This window comes from Nannospalax galili, unplaced genomic scaffold (genome assembly GCF_000622305.1).
Source record: "Nannospalax galili isolate Female #2095 unplaced genomic scaffold, S.galili_v1.0 scaffold1138, whole genome shotgun sequence".
NCBI lineage: Eukaryota > Metazoa > Chordata > Mammalia > Rodentia > Spalacidae > Nannospalax > Nannospalax galili.
Window position 1 is genome coordinate 3,163,646 of NW_008342297.1, and position 19,505 is coordinate 3,183,150.

General features: G+C 42.9%; 1 protein-coding gene across 4 annotated transcripts in view; it reads right to left on the minus strand.

Annotated features, from left to right (window-relative positions):
* Window positions 1-19,505, minus strand: part of Usp40 (ubiquitin specific peptidase 40) — an 84,175-nt gene that overhangs the window by 35,396 nt on the left and 29,274 nt on the right. For all 4 annotated transcript variants that reach the window (XM_029565961.1, XM_017799389.2, XM_017799388.2 and 1 more), the window contains exons 9-16: window positions 18,992-19,084; window positions 17,491-17,598; window positions 11,019-11,319; window positions 8,559-8,640; window positions 6,221-6,392; window positions 3,585-3,669; window positions 2,583-2,653; window positions 894-1,216 (exon numbers count right to left, since the gene is read on the minus strand). In XM_029565961.1, the coding sequence (XP_029421821.1) occupies window positions 894-1,216; window positions 2,583-2,653; window positions 3,585-3,669; window positions 6,221-6,392; window positions 8,559-8,640; window positions 11,019-11,319; window positions 17,491-17,598; window positions 18,992-19,084 (1,235 nt within the window). The remainder of the gene's footprint in view (window positions 1-893; window positions 1,217-2,582; window positions 2,654-3,584; window positions 3,670-6,220; window positions 6,393-8,558; window positions 8,641-11,018; window positions 11,320-17,490; window positions 17,599-18,991; window positions 19,085-19,505) is intronic.

Consider the following 19,505-nt stretch of genomic DNA (forward strand, 5'->3'; position numbering starts at 1 on the left):
TTCACGTGCCTACATGCCTCTCTCTCTCTCTCTCTCTCTCTCTCTCTCTCTCTCTCTCTCTCTCTCTCTCTCTCTCTCTCTCTCTCTCTCTCTCTCTCTCTCTCTCTCTCTCTCTCTCTCTCTCTCTCTCTCTCTCTCTCTCTCTCTCTCTCTCACACACACACACACACACACTCCACATATGCCTATGCACATCTCTCACACTCCACATATGCCTATGCATGTCTCTCATACACACTCCACACGTGCCTATGTACACACACACACACACACACACACACACACACATTCTTTAAAATTAAAAAAGAATGAAACAACAACAAAATACAACATTAGGGAGCTGGAGTGACAGTTCAGTGGTTAAAAGCACTATTGCTTTTATAGAGGACTTGGGTTTGGCTCCTAACACCCATGTTGGCAGCTCACAACTGGCTGTAACTCCACTTCCAGGAGATCCGACACCCTCTTCTGGACTCTGTAAGCACTGCACACATTGGTACACATGCATAATAAAATAAAAATAAATCAATCTGGGACTAGAGAGATGGCTCAGTAGTTAAGAGCTCTGGCTGCTCTTGCAGTGGACCTGGGCTCAATTCCCAGCACCCACAAAGTGGCTAACAACCATCTGTAACTCTAGTCCCAGGGGAATCTGCCACCCTCATCTGCCCAGGGGCATTGCACAACACAAGTGAATTTACACACATGCAGACCATATATTCATACACATAAAATATTCTAAAAAATCTTTTAAAAATATAATATTTAGAACACAATTACTAGAAGTAGAGGAACATTTAATTCTTATCATTAAAATAAAGCTCAAGTTCTACTAGATGGTCCTGAACTAAAACTACTTTGAAAGCTCTTCCTCTTTCTCTTTAGCGAGTTACCTGCTATCATCACTGTCCAATCCCTGGACTAGAATGACGCTCCCGTCTCTGAGGCCTTGCTCTCTGAGCGTCTTCGTCAAGTCATCCTTGGGGATCGCAGTCCAGTGCTCTTCATCTGCGGTCTCCGCACTGTTCAGGAGAATGGCGCCTGCTGGCACGGCCAAAACTCTAAACAGAGCGCCCATCTCTGCATTGGCTGCAAACACATGTGACGACTCCACCCACTGCTCACGCGTGGCACCTTCTCCGCTGGTCTCTAGACGAAGAACATGGAAGAGCAGAGGCTCGCACTCAGAGCCAGTCTGGATCTGGACTCCACCAACCTGCAGCAACAACACAAACCACTAGTGGTCGCGCTTCCAGAGTACGCCAGCGCCCTAAAGCGACGAAGACCGTCCTTGTAGAGCGACACTCATTTCTCCCAAGTGAAATTCATTTTCCACAATGTCTTTCAAGTAGTGAAGGAGTAACTCTGGGATTTGACCTTGAAAGTTTATCTATCTATCTTTTCTGACTGAAGGTAAGAGATTTTTCAGTTATTGATGGCAGTGATGAGCCCACGGAAACAAAGAAAGAATGAGAATAGCCCACAGAGAGGCCCAGGTGCTCCTCACTCCAGAGCCACAGCTCACTGCTTACCAAGGCAGCTTGGCCACTCCTACCTCAGGAGTGTTGGCCAGTCCCTGCTCATCCCCACAGGCGCCGTGCGCACCCTCTACAGCCCTGTGCTGCAGTTATTTACACTAAAAGGCCACTGACAACTAACCTACCTCTGCATCTAGCATGTGACATAGAGCCTGGTAAAATGGAGGTGTTTGATAAATCTCTTTTGTGTGTATATGTTTGTGTGTGTGCTGGTATGTGCACACGTGTGCACATATGTGTGGAGGCGAGAGGACAATTTTGGGCCATTCCTCAGGCACTGACCACCTTTTTTTGAGACGCGGTCTCTCACTGACCTGGAACTCACCAAGTAGGTGAAGCTGGCTGCCTGTGAGTCCCAGGAGTCTGGCCATCTTTGCCTCCCCAGGGCTGGGATTCCAGAAGCAAGCCACCACACCTGGCTTTCTTTAAAACATGGATTCTAGGACTCTAACTTGGGTCCTCAAGTGCTTTACTGAAGAGCTATGTCTTCAGTCTACTAACAAAAACCACTGACTGGACCTGAAGTCACCGAACATTTTAGCAATGTTTCTTTCCTTTCCCTGCATCCTTCTCTTCTCTTTGAAACAGGGTTTCACTATGTATTGTAGGCTGGCCTGGAACTCACTATGCAGTCCAGTCTGACCCTGAACTTCTCATAGTCCTGCCTTAGCCTCCGAGTACTAGGATTACAGGTGTGTACCAGCACATCCAGTTTATTCCAGAAGTTTCTTAACAGCTAAGTGCATACTGAATAAAATTTCATTACGATCACATTTTGAAAATGAGATATGGGCCTGTGTTGCTCAGACTGGCCTTCAACTCACTATGTGGCTGAGGACGACCTTGACCTCCTGATCCTCCTGCCTCTACTTCCTGAGTGCTGAGATTACAGGTGTGTGATACCATCATGCCTGGTTTTACACAGTGCTGGGGACTGAACTGTGTAGGCAATCCCTCCACCAACTGAGCTACATCCCCAGGCCGAGAAGGAAAAATTTAAAACCCCTAAATTATCATGACTATTGCTCCAACCGTTTTTCTTACTTCTACTCCATTCCATACAAAGATGTCTTCTCCATCAGCAATTTCAGCTTCACACAGTGTCAGTTCATCCCCTAGAAAGATAAGACTATCAATGAAACCATTCACCATGATCACCAAGTGCGATTCAGCTAGAGAGAGCTGGCAGCTTAAAAATGCCTTTGAAAAAGCATTCTTGTTAAGGAAAAATATAAAAAAGCAGCAATAATCTTCAAGATTGGTACTGTTTTATACTGTTTCCATTCATGCTACAGCTTGGGAGCCCAGAAGCAGGACAAGAGTCAGTAAGGAGGTCACTGCAGTCGGGCCTATGCCACAGTAGCAGAGGCTGGCCCCGTTCACCACCACTGCAGGGGCAGAGGCTGGCCCTGCCCATCGCCAGCAGCTATGTGGCTAGCCATCACAGTGCCAGCCCAGCAGAGCTCCAGATGAGTGTTGCTGCAGCTTCTGTGCTCATCCTCAGCTTGTTGTTATTTCAAAGACATGAGATCTTTAAATTTTCCAAGGACTTGTCTTTGTCTTGCTACAAAACCTGAAGCTGAGTGGGCAGAAAAATCAAGCCCTATAATAAGATTTGAATGGCTACAACGGTTCTGCTCAATCATTTGTAGTAAGATTAAGAATTCTAGAGCATTCAGAAACTTTTGGTATAATGGTGGACTTAGTTTCTAAAAATATAAAACATTCCGTATTAAGAAAATGTTGCATATAAGTTGGATAAATTACTTCTTTTTGAAAACTGACAGTGTGAGGTTCGTCTACATAGTTAAAAACATAGAAGGGCTGGCAAGACGGCACTGTGCCGAGACTGGGGACTCATTTGGTCTCGGGGACCTCTGACCTCTATGAGCACTTGATGACACACGCGTGCCCCCCCCCAAATAAATTAACGTATTAAAAAAAAGAAGTTAGGAGGTGGGAAAGGACAGAGAAAATCACAGGTAATCATATGTCCACAAAAATAGACATCTAAAAAGCGAGTTTGTGTTTTGTTATTGATCTTACCATCAAGGGTGTGGTACACATGAAGTCCTGCTGGAACACGCTTTGCAACACTGAGAACCATGTCTCCTTCCCAAAATTCTAATAGCTAAAGAACACCAGTGCAAAAAACAGTGAAAAGAAACACATGGGCAGTACATTTCCCAGGTCAGAGAAGACGGCGAGCACACACACTCATCTCGCCCCAACACCAACATTTTGAAAATAAACATTAATTGTTAAATTAGTCAAACCCAAAATGGTTACTACATCTGTTAGACTTGGCACATGTAAAGAATGAACCCAACAACCACCTTAACAATTCTATTCAATGTGTGTGAAGACCACTTTTCTCAGCAGACCAGTCTAGGAATTTCTACGCCATAGAGCCTCGTGGTTTTGTTTAGTAAGTACTGCTTAGAAAAGCAGTGCTGGGTCAGGCCTGAACAAATGCTCCAGGGAGGCCAGAAAGGAAGGTCTACTCCAAATTTAAAAGGAGTAGCTTGGGCTGGGGCTCAGTGGTAGAGCACTTGCCTAGCATGCATGAGGCCCAGAGTTTTGTCCCTAGCGCTGTCCATACAAGCACATCATCTGCTCACATGCTACGTGGCCAGGCTTCCTCCAGGTTTCTAAATTTGAGACTGAAGACTCAATCTTAGTTAGATCATTCTAACCTTCTCCACAGCCCTGCAAGATAATTCACTTAAAAAGACATTTCATGCTAGGTGTGGTGGCTCACACCTTTAATCCTAGGAGGATCTCTGTTAGGTCAAGGCCAGCCTGGTCTACACAGTAAGTTCTAGGCCATCTGGGGCTCCAGGGAGACCCTGTCTCAAAAAAAAAAAAAAAGAAAAGAGAAAAAAATTTCGTATTTGTAAGAGAGTCATTTACTGTGTCTGTTTCCTGGCCTCTTGCCAGGGGCTTACTTCTTTTTAAATTTTTATTTCTTACTTTTATTTTATGTGTATGACATATTGCCTGTATGTGTATAAGTACACTCATGTTGTGCAATGCCCATGGAGGTCAGAGAGGGTGTCGGATCCTCTGGAACTGGAGTTATGGATAGGTGTTAGCAGACATGTGGGTGCTGGGAATTGAACCTGGGTCCTCTGTAAGAGCAGCCAGTGCTCTTATAATTGCTGACCCATCTCTCCAGTCCAAGGGGCTTAATTCTAAGACAACAGCTTACAGAGTTGTATGCTTGAAACACCAGAAAGCACACACAGGAGAGTATCTAGAACTCAAGGTGAGTGAGGTGTTTTCTAAACCTGAATGAAATGCAGCCTCCACAGGTTCAGGTCCCAAGTTGCCCACCCTCAACACGACCAGAACTGGCTCAGAAATGAGCTTTCACTGCAAATGTTCAGATTATCACAGGGCTTTATAGACCCCGCTGCAGATACAGCATTTAAATAACACATAAATCAGTCTAAGTTAAAGAAAAAAAAAAGCCCTCATTTGCTTTTCCTAGGAGAAAAAAAAAAAATAAAGCTAATAATTTTGGTGATGGATACAGGTTTTCAGAAAATTCACTTAAATTATTTGTGGGGTAGCCTCCTCCCCCTGAATTGTTACATTTCTTCGTTAGTTTTTCTTTTGAGACAGGGTCTCATACAGCCCAGGATAGTCTCTAACTTACTGTGTAGCTGAGGCTGATCTTGAACTTCTGTTTGTACTTCCAAAGTGCTGGGATTAGAAACCTGGCTATAAGTTTACATTTTTCTGTTCCCTTTGATCAGGAAGTTGTATGGGGCAAGGAAGTAGGACTAAGGGAAAAGACCTGGGTAGGAGAGGAGGGAGACCAGGGCTGTGGACTAGTGCTTCCATAATAAGCAGATGTCTGAGCATGGGCAACATTGGGAAACTCCTGCAGAATGGAGCTTGCTCACTCTGGTGAGGTGGAAGAGCCAAAAAAGTGAAAGTGCCGAGATCAGGTCCGATTCACACCTGTGAGCACAACGCCTGGGAGGCTGATGTGGGAGGATTGTGGTTTTGAGTCCAGCCTGGGCTACATAGTGAGAGCCTGGCTAAAACCAACCAACCAGGGCTAGAGAGATGGCTCAGTGGTTAAGAGTACTGACTGCTCTTGCAGAGGACCCTGGTTCAATTCCCAGCACCCATATGGTGGCTAACAACCATTCTTAACTCCAGTTATGACTGACAGCCATCCTTAACTCCAGTTCCAGGGGATCTGATACCCTCTTCTGCCCTACAAGGACTTTATATGACATGGGTATGCTTACACACATGCAAGCAATACACTCATACACATAAAATAAAAATAATAAATATTTTATAACCAACCAACCAACCAACCAACCAGACTTCCAAGTACGGTCTATTCTGCTATGAACTGGCAGGTATAGGGTTTTCCTAAGGAACTTTGAAAAGAAGTTGTAACCTGAATAATATTAATGCTGGCCAGAGTGAGATGGGCCTTAAAAATTTCGGTTAAGCCCACATATGGCGGCTACAAACTGTCCTTAGTTCCAGTTCCAGGGGAATCCGAAGCCCCCTCCTGACCTCTGTGGCATTGCACAACATGGGTGCACTCACATGCAAGCAGGAAATACACTCATACACATAAAATAAAAATAATAAATAAAATATTTTTTAAATGTTAAAAAAAATTCTGTGAAGAGAGAATACAAATAAAGTACCTGAAATATTGACTGTCGGAGATCTCCTAAGGTTTTTCTTTTATCAAAGGTCAAGTTCCACACGCTCTCTGTCTGAGAGAACATGGGGTGAAGAGCTCCATTGAAGAAACGATAGTGAGGGCCCAGGTGGAGATGCAATTCAAAACTACTGTTTGCAGAATCACATTCTGCCCTTGAGAGACATAAAAAATACATATATACCAAGTTTTTATAACACTTCTTTATCGCAAACAAAACATACTTGCCTTGTAACACAAATTCTCATTACACCTTCATAACATCTTTCTCCTCTGGCTGCCCAAATGATTCGTTTAGTTTTTCTACCCACAGCTGACGTTCAGCTTGAACTGCCACCATGAATTCCAAAAGGAAACTGTTCCCCGTGTAGACTACACAACAGTAACAGTAACCACCTTCCAGTGCTGAAGTTACGTCACTCTTATCACTTTTTTTTTTTTTTTTTTTTTTTTGAAGCAGGGTCTCCCTGTAGCCCCAGCTGTCCTGGAACTCACTATGTAGACCTTGAACTCAAGGCTGGCCTTGAACTCACAGAGATCTGCCTGCCTCTGCCTCCCAAGTGCTGGGACTATGGACAAAATACTGGATGCCTGCTCACAGTTGTAATAACAAAAGCTTCCAGAAAAACTGCATCTTAAATCTGAACCCTTTGCAAACGCTGATCAACTGATTAGAATTTTGTGACTGTGGAGCGTTTGCAATGCTGCAGGCCCAGACCCTAATTACCATTTATCTTGGGTCGTCTTTAGCCCTACATAGCCAATCCTTGCCCACCTTTGTTTCTCACTTAACATCCTGCGACTAACAGATAGAAACCATTTGGAATGTATTAACTCAGCAGATCACCAGCTCCTACCAACCAAAGGCTGAGCGTCATCAGATGGTGTCTCTGTAGCTGAGATTTATCTTTTGCTGTATCTGCCCACTTAATATTTCCACCAATGTGTCTGAAAAGTGTCTTGACTGATACTTTACTTTGTTCTGTTACTATAAAAAAAAAATCATGAAACTGCTTCCAGGCTGGAACATGGAATCTGGGGTCACCTGCATGTGTTCCAGGCTATGTCACTCATATTTGGCTCCAGAATGAGCTCTTAGCCCCTTTGAGGTGAGAGTTATGCTTTTGTAAGAGAAAAACGTTCCATGTAGACTGCATAATGCTAACATAGTCGTGTTCAGAGGCAGATCCCCACGGCTATGCCGTCCTAACTCCTATTAGACTCCTGAGGCTTTTCCTGTAAGACACTGGCAGCCACAGCTAAACCCTTCCCAGCATATGCTTCCCAGGCGGCATCTCAAGTGACAGGGTAGCCGCTCACTGCTCCTCTCTGACTCCACTGATTCAGCCTGGTGCCAAATCCATGACCCTAGGCAGATGGCCAGTGCTGGGCTGGAGTGGGGCTGCCGCCAAGACTCAGTCCTACAGACACAGTCCTACTAAGGTAATCAACAGGGGCTCTAGCTTTTCAATGGCAACACTAAGGACTTCAGCTGATGTTTTGCTCTGAATTTCTGAATAGCAACTACTAGTCTAGATCACTCATGCTGGGTCTTTTCTGTGTAAGATGCTTTACTCTGGTAAACTGCTTTACTCAGTTTGTATTTTTCAACTTTGGTTTTTATGGAGGCTCCATTGATCTTGGTTTGTCATTTATGCTATTTTTGTTTCAGCTTCAAGTCCGTCATAAAACTGTTGAACACACCTGACCACATCATCTGCTCCTTGAAGCCCCAAGGAGATCATGGAAACATCCGTTATCCTATCCTAACACTCTACTTACCCACTGGAGAGGGAATAAACCACAATCTCCACAGACTAAGGCCAGTGCCTAAAGAGAGGGCTGAGATCAGATCAAGTTCTGACAAGTCATGTCTTTCAGAAGCCATGCCAGGTTTTTGCCCATGACTGACACAAACCCACATAGTTTAGAGGATATATATTTCCTTAGAAATTGGCCTGCCTCCAGCCTTCAGTCACTACATGCCAGTTTTTACTGCTACTTAAAACTGGGGTGGTTTTATTGAGAAGCTCTCTTTATAGTCAAGGGAATAATTTAGCTCAGCCAGGATACATTCATGTAGACCCACCGCACACTGGCCAGTTTCTCTAGACTCCTAGGCTCTGACCCCCACTTAGGAACTGCTCCTTTATATGCTACTGCGGACTCACTCAAAAGATATAAACACCGATCCCTTTATCCTACAGCCAGAGATGCTGGCATTAACCAGCTGATATGAGCACAGCATACTTGGGCTAATTTTCATTATTGAACACTTATGGCCAGAAAACCTACACAAACTCCAACGGAACCACAGCTACCTTCTCATCTGCAGCTGAGTGTTGGCTGCGTCCATTTCCTTCAGCAGATGAGATGGAACCCTGTGTCTGGGATTAGCTCGAGCTGTGAACAAAACTTCCCATTAATTTGTTTGGACCAAATGAAATTGGATTGCTGAAGAGGCAGCATGAAACAGATGTGGTGGTTCATCCTGCAATCCAGCACTCGGATAGCTCAGGCAGGAGGACACTGAGCTGAAGGCTAGCCTGAGTTACGCTGGGAGTCAGTCTCTCAAGCAAACAAACAATGAAAAGAAAACATGCAAGGACTGTGCTGGAAGCCAGGAGAGCTACACCAACGAGCTGTGAACACAGACTTTTCTTCCGATCTGAAGTTTGTCAGCAAGCAATGAAAAACAGTTTTTAAGCCAAGCTACAGGAATCCTATTTCCAACTCTCTGTAAGTATGATTTAAAAAAGTACACTCTTGTTTTGTCCTGATTACAAATATAACAGTTGGCTACTGTAAGAAATTATTTTTATTAATTTTATTTATTTAAGTTTTTTTGAGGCCGGGTCTCACAATAGCTCAGACTATCCTGGAACTCATGCTGTGACTAAGCCAGGCTGGGTGTATAGGAGAGAGCCGCCACAACTGGCTTCTTCCCATTTATTTGAAGAGCTATCTTAGAATATAGACCAAAACTTCAAACATGCTGGCTCGATTCCTGGGCCTAAAAACTACTTCAGCGACTCCTGGCACTTGGCACTAGCCTATCTTCGCTGTATTTCATGTGCATTTTAACTGGTCTAGTGACCTCACCCCCAGCAGGCCCTTCTCCAATTTTCATTACTTCTATTGGCCTCCAGGGAAATCTCAGACTCCTTTTGCAACACAAAGTGTTCTACCTTTATCCTAAAAAGACAATCAAGATTCTGGCCCAAGCTGACTACACATTCAAGGTACACATTCAAGGGATGCTCACACTAAAACTCCACTTGCTGAAAAAGACTAATATTCCATCTGAGACTCTGTTTTTTGAGACAGAGGTCCTGAGATATAGCTAGCCCTGATTGCTCTGGAATTCTCCATGGAGCCTAAGCTGGTCTTGAACTTGCAATGATCCTCCTGCCCTCTGCCTTTCGAGCGATTACACATGTGATTCTTTTTCTCTTAATCTAGTTCTGTAAACATGAATTCTGACCCACAGCATTTCTATCAGAGCCAGTACAACACTACAGTACAGTACTGAGGGTAGAACCAGGGCCTTGTGTATGCTAGGTAAGCATTCTACTACTGGCTTTTTATCCTTAGCCTTGTTTTTACTTTTTATTTTGAAAAAGAGTCTCACTAAGTTGCCCAGGCTGGCCTTCAACTACGACCTTCTGCCTCAGCCTCCTTGGTAGCTGGAACTCAAGGCCCATGCCATGCCATGGAACTCTGGTCCATCTTTTCCGTCCCTCAATACAAAGCCTTTCTGGTTCACAGCAGTCATGTGCATTCAAGATTTAGAAAGTTAATTATTCTTTAATTGTTATACAAGTTAGTAACTGTTTTATTGTTTTATAAAATGATCACTATTCTCATTTTCTAAGAATACCATCCTCACCTCTAATCACAGCTTTGTCAATCTAAGAAGATTTTTTTTTCTTAATTTTATGAGTATATTGCCGGCATGTAGGTAAGTGCCCCTGCGTTGTGCAGTGCCTATGGAGGACAGAAGAGGGTGTCGGATCCCTTAGAACTGGAATTACAGAAGGTTGTTAGCCGCCGTGTGGGTGTGGGGAATCGGACTCGGTTCTTCCTCTGCAAGAGCAGCCAGTGCTCTAACTGCTGAACCATCTCTCCAGCCCCTAAAAGTCTTTTAATTTGAAAGGGATCAGTCAGTTTTACTAATTTTCTCATGTTAACAGCTTCAACTGGACAGTACTTCTTGGTATGACAGCTAACTTGCATGGTGGGGGCTCTCTTAGAAGGCTTGGCAAAGAGTGTCTCAAAGATGCTTCAACCGCTCCAGACCATATTGTCTTGAGGTGTAAGAAAGAAACAGGAATATAAAGAGGAAGATAAGAAAACCAGACCAAGCCTACTTACAGCTCAAAGGTCACACATGGCTGAATCACAGAGCCAAACCTAAAAACTGGACACCTGCACTCAAGTTTGTGAACACAGTAGAAAATATTATGTCATCTAGGAAAACTCAATTTTGAAAACAGAACTGTGACTTTCATTTTTACAAGAGAGAAAATGACATAGACATGTATAATCTTCATAAAAGTACAGTTCCCCATAAAAATGAATTAACAGTGAGGAGAAAGACTAGCTGTTAGATCTCACTCAGCACACGACATTTCTCATTGTTAGCTTTAAATATGCAAAACAAACAAACACACACACAAAAAAAACAGGTAAAACTTTCCTTCAAAGGTAAACTTCAGACAGCATGCAATGCTCATCTTCTGAGGTCACAACGAAAACGACGGGGACATCTCTTTCCGTACCTTCAGAGGGCCTCTGCAGCTTGGATTTCCGATAGAACAGCATGTAGGCACTTTCTTTACCCTGGAACTGCTGTGTGATGTCCTGCTCTCTGATCGGGTGGACTCTGGAATCATTGATATCAAACCAGTGGGGACAGGTGGCATTCTCAGTTAACCCTGGGGGTTCGGAGGCCAGCGTACGCACAATCTGAGCATGGTTCCTTGGGAGATCAGACTCAGCCCAGACAGGGTGGCTCTTCGGGAGACTAACTGTACTTTCATCTGAGCTGAGCAGAAACACCTGAGGGTGGAGCTGTAGGAACTACTCAGAACAAACAAAAACAAAGATTAGGTTAATCGAAATTGTTAAAAATCAGACAGGATAAAGAATACTTTCTTCTTCTAGGTAATCAGATGTTTTTAACTTCATCTTTATTTTTTGCTAGGCTTGTGAGGGGGAAAATCATCTGTGGGTGTGACAAAAGAGTTAATAAAAATTGGAATGCTCTGTTAAACACACTATGTTTTTGTTTTTTAAATTTATTTTGATCTTTTTTGAGTCAGGGTCTCCCTGTAGCCCTAGCTGGCCTGGAACTCCCTACACAGACCAGGGTGGCCTTGAACTCACAGAGAGCCACCTGCTTCTGCCTCCCAAGTGCTGGAATTAAGGGTGTGTGCCAGCATCCAGCTATTTACTAACAGTTCTATCAAGGGAGAGAGCTGCCATGCTCTCTCATTAATTTGTTTTAAGAAAAAGTGCCTACATGAAACAAATTAGGCAGAACAAACATTTATGAACTACTTAAAAGTAATCTAATTTCATGTAATCCTATTTCTTAATAATTCTTGGGATTATTTCCCGTGCTTTTGGGGAGGTTTTCAGAAAACTCTTGCCTACGCCTCATCTGGAAGTGTTTTCAATTAAAAAGCTTCCATAAAGCTAAGGAAACAATCACCAAAGTGAAGAGACAACCTAAAGAATGGAAAAAAATCTTTGCCCACTACATTTCAGACAGGTGATTAATACTGAGGTTATAGAAAGAGCAAAAATCAAATATCAAATCACCCAGCCAACAAATGGGTTAATGAAATGAACAGATAATTCTCAAAAGAAGAAACACACATGACCAATAAAAATTTCAGAGTATGGGCTGGGTGTGGTAGTGCATGCCTTTAATCCCAGCACTCAGGAGGCAGAGGCAGGCAGATCTCTGTGAGTTCAAGGCCAGCCTGGTCTACATAGTGAGTTCCAGGACAGCGGGGGTTTAAGGGAGACCCTTTCTAAAAAAAAAAAAAAAAAAAAAAAAAAAATTCAGAGTATTCAACAGTTGTAGCCATCAGGGAAATGCAAATTAAAACAGTTTTGAGATTCCTCCTGACCCCAGTCAGCACAAGTGCTGGAGAAGATGCAGGGGAAGAGGATGCAAACTTGTGCAGCCACTATGGAAAACCAGTGTGGATGTTCCTCAGAAAACTGAAACCAGAAGCTGCCACATGACTGGCTGTACCATTCTGGGTATGTACTGGAAGGAGTCTGAGTTAACATAACCACAAATATATCTGCACATATGTTTATTGCGTCACTGTTCACAATAGCCAAGGAAACTAGCCTAGACGTTGAGAACTGTTACCTTGAGCAAAATAAGCTAAGCTTAGTCAAGAACTGTACGCTCTCTCCCATATGTGGAACGCAGATTTAAAATAGTATATGTGCGTGCACATATATACTATGTGCATGCATTTATATGTGTGTGTGTGTGCGAGTCAGGAAACTAGAAAGGGGATTCTCAGAGGGCAGCAAGCGCTCTTAAAGGGAGTGGGGGACAGGCAGGGAACAATACATGTGATAAGAGACAGAAGTTTGGGGGCTGGAGAGGCGGTTCAGTGCTTAAGAGTACTGACCACTCTTGCAGAGGACCAGAGTTTGATTCCCAGCATTCACATGGCAGATTGATGCCCTTTTCTGACCTCTGTGAGAACTGTACTACTTGGGTGCACTTACATATGTGCAAGCAATACACTCATACACATAAAAAATAAAATAAAGGAGAAGTTTGGACTAAAATGGAAGAAACAGGTAAAAGAGAGGAAAATGGGTACAGTCAGTGGTGAGGGAGGGAAACGAACACAGTATAACGACACACGTCTTCACATGTCATGGCAAAGTCCATTACCTGTATGCTAATCTAAAATATTTAAAAAAGAAAATAAAAGCAATCTAAATAAAGACACTTACAAAGTGTGTCACTATCAAAAGGTAGTTTTAAAGTACAGATCCAGTGTTGGGAGCAGAAGCATAAGACTACATTTCCTTCTAACGTTAACTGTACTGATGGTCTACGTTCTGGAAGCTGACAGGCATGCTCAGGCAATCAGAGCATGGAAAAGCTGAACTCACAATCTCAAAGGCGTTTTCTCCAGTTCTTCTTGAGAAGCAGTAAGAGAAAACAATCTTCTTCCCCATTTGTCTCCCCACTCCCTCCTCTGGGGTCTCCCCTTCCCTCCCTCTGTGTGGCCTCAGCTCCTTCCTCTCGGGGTCTCCCCTCCCCTCTGTTGGCCTGGGAGCTCCTCTTTACTACCTGAGCTCATCAATCAACACACACAAGGGATTTTCTCATCTTTATTTTGAAAAGAAAGCAATTTGTAGAAATACTTATTATCAAAAGTATTATTTTTATCACAAACAGAAAAGCCTAGGGCATCTGATCCAAAGACAATGCTGTTAACATCATATGGGCATCGGTGGTAAGACAGCGAAGTTCTAGGAACAACTAAATATCAGCAACTTGAAAGTTTTGAGTAATGGGCTTCCTCGATAAGCTAGGATTTTCTTTGCTAATAGATAAGGATTCTTAACTCTTAAGCTTCAAATCTAGTGCTGTATGGCCCCAGGCATGGCACAGAGCTTTCATTAGATCCACCTCCTACTAATCACCCAAACTCTTTAGACAGGACAATGGAAGCCTGTCTGGAGAGCAGCTGAAGGCAGGTACAGAGCGGAGTAGACACAAACCTCCAGAGGGGGACACAGGGTGGCAAAGTTTGCAGCAGGGTGCAGTAGGACGGTGTTCAAGCAGAAGGCAGGAGGCTCACTGGGCAGAGGAGGTGGAATCTGAGAACACCAGAAAGTCTAGCAAGTAAGAGATCTGACAGAGGAGTTCCTAATCTAAGTCCCCTTAAATCTGACTAAATCATAAATCAACAGCTTAAGACCACAAGGAGCCCAGCAAGAAACAACGGCTAGCGACTCACAACTGTGCAGAGGACCTGGCATCCAGAAAGAGCCCGCAGAAAAGCCTTGCCACGTCAGAGAGGATCACACTTTTCCTTCAGATGGTAAATATTTTAGCAGTCAAATTGAAGACATGTAAAGATTGCTCCTAGCTAGGGAGAGTACAAGACAGGTAGAAGGCCATGCTTTCTCCCAGGGTGCAGTTTGCTAAGTCCTGTCTTAAGAGGCAAGACCATGCATGCCTCAGCACTCAGGCAAAATTGTTAGATTCACCTCACCAAAAGCTAGGATCAAAGACCCTTAAGGTAACCTCAAGGCTTGTTAGAATGCAATATAAAGTTTTGTAGAGACAGGGTCTCCCTGCGCAGCCTGGGGGCCTGAGCTTGCTTTAGATCTTCCTGCCTCAGCTCCCAAATGCTGAGATCACAGTAAGTGCTGCTATACTTGGCACGCAATGTAAAACTTCCAAACTACTGTAGTCCAGTCTCCACAACATGTCACTTATAATCTTTAGTATATGACAGATGTATTTGGGCCTGAGTACAACGGGGAAGCGATGGAGGAGAGATACAAAGCCTCTATTAGCAGTGTCTTCCTGGGCTGGAGAGACGGCTCAGTGGTTAAGAGCACTTGCTGTTCTTGCAGAAGACTGGGGTTTGGCAGCTAACAACTGTCTGTAACTCTAGTTCCAGGGAATCCAATGGATCCAGGGGACTGTCTGTCCTTTGCAGGCATTGCGTGACACGGATGCATCACACATACATTTGGGTAATACATGCATATACATAAATTAAAATAATAAATTTTTAAAAAAAGAAATCTTTTCCTTTGTCATCAAAGTGTCATAACAGTAAAGGATAATTTATTGAACATTCTAAAATCACTATGTAATTTTCAAATATTCTCAACATAAAAGGGAAGTATTTGAGATGATGGGTATGTTTGATTTAATAGCACATTATAATGACAAATTATTAACATCCCTTTATACTACATAAGTATACATAACTTAATTTGTAATTTATAATTAGAAAATAAAAATTTAAATATAAATACATGTGACACACAAACAGGATAGTGTGTTCATAATCAACAGATGGAATAGTCAATTTATAAAAGAACTAGAAGCAACAGAAACAAGCTCAGAACCAAGTTGCATATTATAACAGCACGAAGCTATTACAACATACTGAACTTGTAGGAAATTACAGGAAGAGTGAGGAAGAGGAGATTTCAAGGGCGAAATGGACACTCAAAAAAAGTGAACCTGAAAATAGACCAATACAAATTATCTAGGAGAGAAGAAAATCAAACAAGCAAACACCTGTGAGCATTCAAGGTGTGAGGAGATACAGCGCAGGTGAGCACAAGGACGCACACCTCGACACATCACCCAGACACAGAAACCAGACGTGAAGACTGAAAGTCAAACAGAAAGACGGCAATTAAGGAAATGCAATTTAAAAGGTGATGGTTGGGGCTGGAGGGATGGCTCAGCCATTAAGAGCACTGGCTGCTCTTGCAGAGGACCCAGGTCTGAATCCCAGCACCCACATGGCCTAACAACAGTCCATAACTCCAGTTCCAGGCAACACATTCATACACATAAAATAAAAGTAGTAAATATTTTTTTAAGAAGGTGACAGTTGATTTCTCACCCAAAACAAAGGAAGTAGCTGGGCACGGTGGAGCACACCTCTACCCCAGCCCTTGGGAAGCAGAATCAGACAGGTCTCTGTGAGTTCTAGGCCAGCCAGCTCTCAAAAGAAGCAAATGTGCTGTACAAAACACCAGAACATGGCAAAATGATGTCTTCAAAGGCCAAACCAAAAACAACATCTCCCCCCCGAGGTAAGCGCAGGAGGCCATAACAATTCTAAATGTGCACACACCTAATAACGGCTTCAAGACACACAAAACACACACAGTCAAAACAAAGGGGAAAGGGAAGAACTCTTTCAGGGGCTGGAGATGGCTCAGTGGTTAAGAGCACCTAGTGCTCCTTGCAGAGGACCTGGATTTGATGCCCAGCGCCCAACACCCAGTTAACTGTCAGTAACTCCAGTTCAGGGAATCCGATGCCCTCTTCTGGCCTCTATAAGCATTGCACATGTCACACATGTAGGCAAAGAACTCATAAACTAAAAAAACCTAAAGAAAAAAAGCTCTTCTTTAACAACTGCAGAAAATAACTTCTCCAATGAAAACGGGCCACATTCTAGGATGTAAAACAAGTCTCATTAAATTCAAAGGAACCGAAATTACATACAGGATGCTGTTAATGATACTAAACCAAATGGTATTACATGATAGTACAATGATATTAAACAAAAATTCAATTTATACACAAAATGAAAAACTACTAGAAATCCCTAAATATCTGAAATTTAAGCAACACACTTCTACACAAGGGAAACCAACTATTTTGAATTGAGTGATAATAAAAAGATGCATGTATCAGAAAAAGTTTATTAAAAAAAGATGAAATTAAATCTCATGAAGTAGAGGGAAAACAGCAATTAAACACGGTGACGTGTGAACGGACACAGCAGAGCAAAGCAGCAGGTTCACACCTGACTCACCAAAATCAAGGGTTGGCTTTTTCCAACAGCTTTTTGAAAATAACATCAATGACTCCCTATGAAGTCTGACAGGGATAGAACAAGAAAACAGATCACTGATGAGAAATGAAAAGGAAGCCACAGCTTCAGGCTGTAAAGACACTAAGATAACACGGATGTTAGAGCATGTCGATGCCAAGAGATCTGAGAACAAGTCCCTGAAAAACACAAGTCCAAAATAACGCATTAAATAGAGGAAAACAAAACAAACAAAAAAAAAAACACAAGCTTTTCTGTGGTCTAATTAAAAGACTCACTCAACAATAAATGAAGGGACAAGTGCTTGTCCCCCCAAGAAGCGGTTTTGTGCAGTTATCCCTTCTGGTGATGCTTGTTTCTACTTCTAAGTTAAGCCTAGGAAACGAGGTGACCAGCTTGGCTACCAGCTCAGCTTCAGAGGGACATGCTTTAGGCTGTTGATCTCTTCTGCTTACTTCATAGATAACCTAAATAAGTCAGACGTACTATGTAACTTACTAGCTGAATTCTAACCATTGAACAGAAATACTGATTTTACTTTCGCCCATTTTGACGTTCCTTCTGCAGAGGAAGTCATGCTGCTGGGATCACGATAGGACTTCCTGGGAAGGATGGCCTGCCCGGGTCCTGGGGGAGGACGGCCTAGGGGCCCCAGCACTACCTTCCGCAGTGGTCCGTGCTGTTTTCTGTACTTCTTGTTCCAAGTTATTCCTGTCTTCTTCAGGAGTTTCTGGCCCAGCTGATCAAGAGGAATTTGATTGTTCTCCTCCTTATAAAAGAAACACAGTCATTTAAAATCTTTTGAGAAATAATTTCAACACAAATTCAGAGGGATCAACAGGGCTGTATCTGTTTAACTTCCCCAGAACACAAATTTGTAAGACGATTAATCACAACTCTACAAAGTTTTTAAAATGTAGTTTTGCCAGGTGTGGTGGTGCATGCCTTAGTCCCAGCACTGGGAGGCAGAGGCAGGCGGATCTTTATGAGTTCAAGACCAGCCTGGTCTACAGGGAGACCCTGTCTCAAAAAGATCAAAAAAAAAAAAAAAAAAAAAATCTTAAGATTCAGTTTAGAAACCCTCAAATTGGGGCTGGAGAAATGGTTCAGCAGTTAAGGGCACTGGCTGCTCTTGCAGAGGACCTGGGTTCAGTTCCCAGCACCCACATGGTGGCTAACAATCTTCTGTAACTCCAGTCCCAGGGGAACCTAGCACCCTCTTCTGGCCTTGGCATGCATTGCATGACATAGGTACACCTATATACATGCACACACACACACATTAAATTAAAAAAAAAATTTAAAAGAAACTATTTTGTTAAAAAATAGAGTATCTCATGGGGTTGGGGATTTAGCTCAGTGGTAGATTGCTTGCCTAGCAAGCACAAGGCCCTGGGTTCTGTCCTCAGCTCCGGGAAAAAAAGAATATCTTTTTTTAAGAATATCTAATTGCAAAATAAAGATTATTAATCTGGTATTTGAGTATTTTGAAGAATAAACAAGAAAGATGTGGTAGATATAGACTTTATCTTCCTAAAATTAGTATGTTGAACCTGCAACTTCCAATATTTCAGACTAGAACTGTGCTTACAGATGAGGACTTTAAAGAGACAAGTGAACATGTTTTTGTTTGTTTGAGAGACAAGATCCCCTGTAACCCAGGTTGGCTATGCAGCTGAGAATCACTTTGAACTCCTGATCCTCCTGCCTCCTCCTCCCAGGTTCTGGGATTACAGGCACGTGCCACTTCGCCTGGGTTATGCTATACTAGAGACTGAACCCTGGGCCTTACATAAGCTAGGCGAGCACTCTACCAACTGGGCCACATTCCCAGCCTCTGGATGTTTTTAAGAGTGGGTCCAATAAATGGATTCTTTGTTTATAGAAACAGGGTCTCATTCTATAGCCCAAGCTGGCCCCCAAATCAAGGTATTTCTTCTGCTTTGGCCTCCTGAGTTGTGTTACAGGTAAGAGCCGTCACAGCTAGGGATCAAGTTACAATGAAGCCATTTTCCATTTCAGAGCTAGTCCTAAGCCAATCTGATGTCTACATACAAATCACACACACACACACACACACACACACACACACACGCACACGCACACGCAGACTCTCTTTTGATATGTATATACACATAAAGATGTACATAGACCCACTATACCTGCAGTAAGATTGTTTGTAGAACCATCACTGGATCGTCAGATTCTTCATTCTGAAGAGCTTTCAAATTCACATCTGTCTTACTTTTTTCCTCCTAGGAAGAAAACACTTAAGAGTCCCTATAACAGACCCCAGTGAAAGGCATTAACAAAGCAGGAAAGTCTACACTGTAGGAGGGAAAATGGTAAAAGCATTAAACGCTATACAGAATGCGGAACCAGGAAGACCTGGCTCTGATGCCAGGTTTCATCAAGTAGTTGTGCACAACTAATGCCCATATTATTACTTAATGCCCATATTATTACTTAATGCCCATATTATTACTTAATGCCCATATTATTACTTAATGCCCATATTATTACCTAATGCCCATATTATTACCTAATGCCCATATTATTACCTAATGCCCATATTATTACCTAATGCCCATATTATGAGACAAAGATTCTAGCCCAGGGCTAGAGAGATGGCTCAGCGGTTAAGAGCACTGACTGCTCTTGCAGAGGACCCAGGTT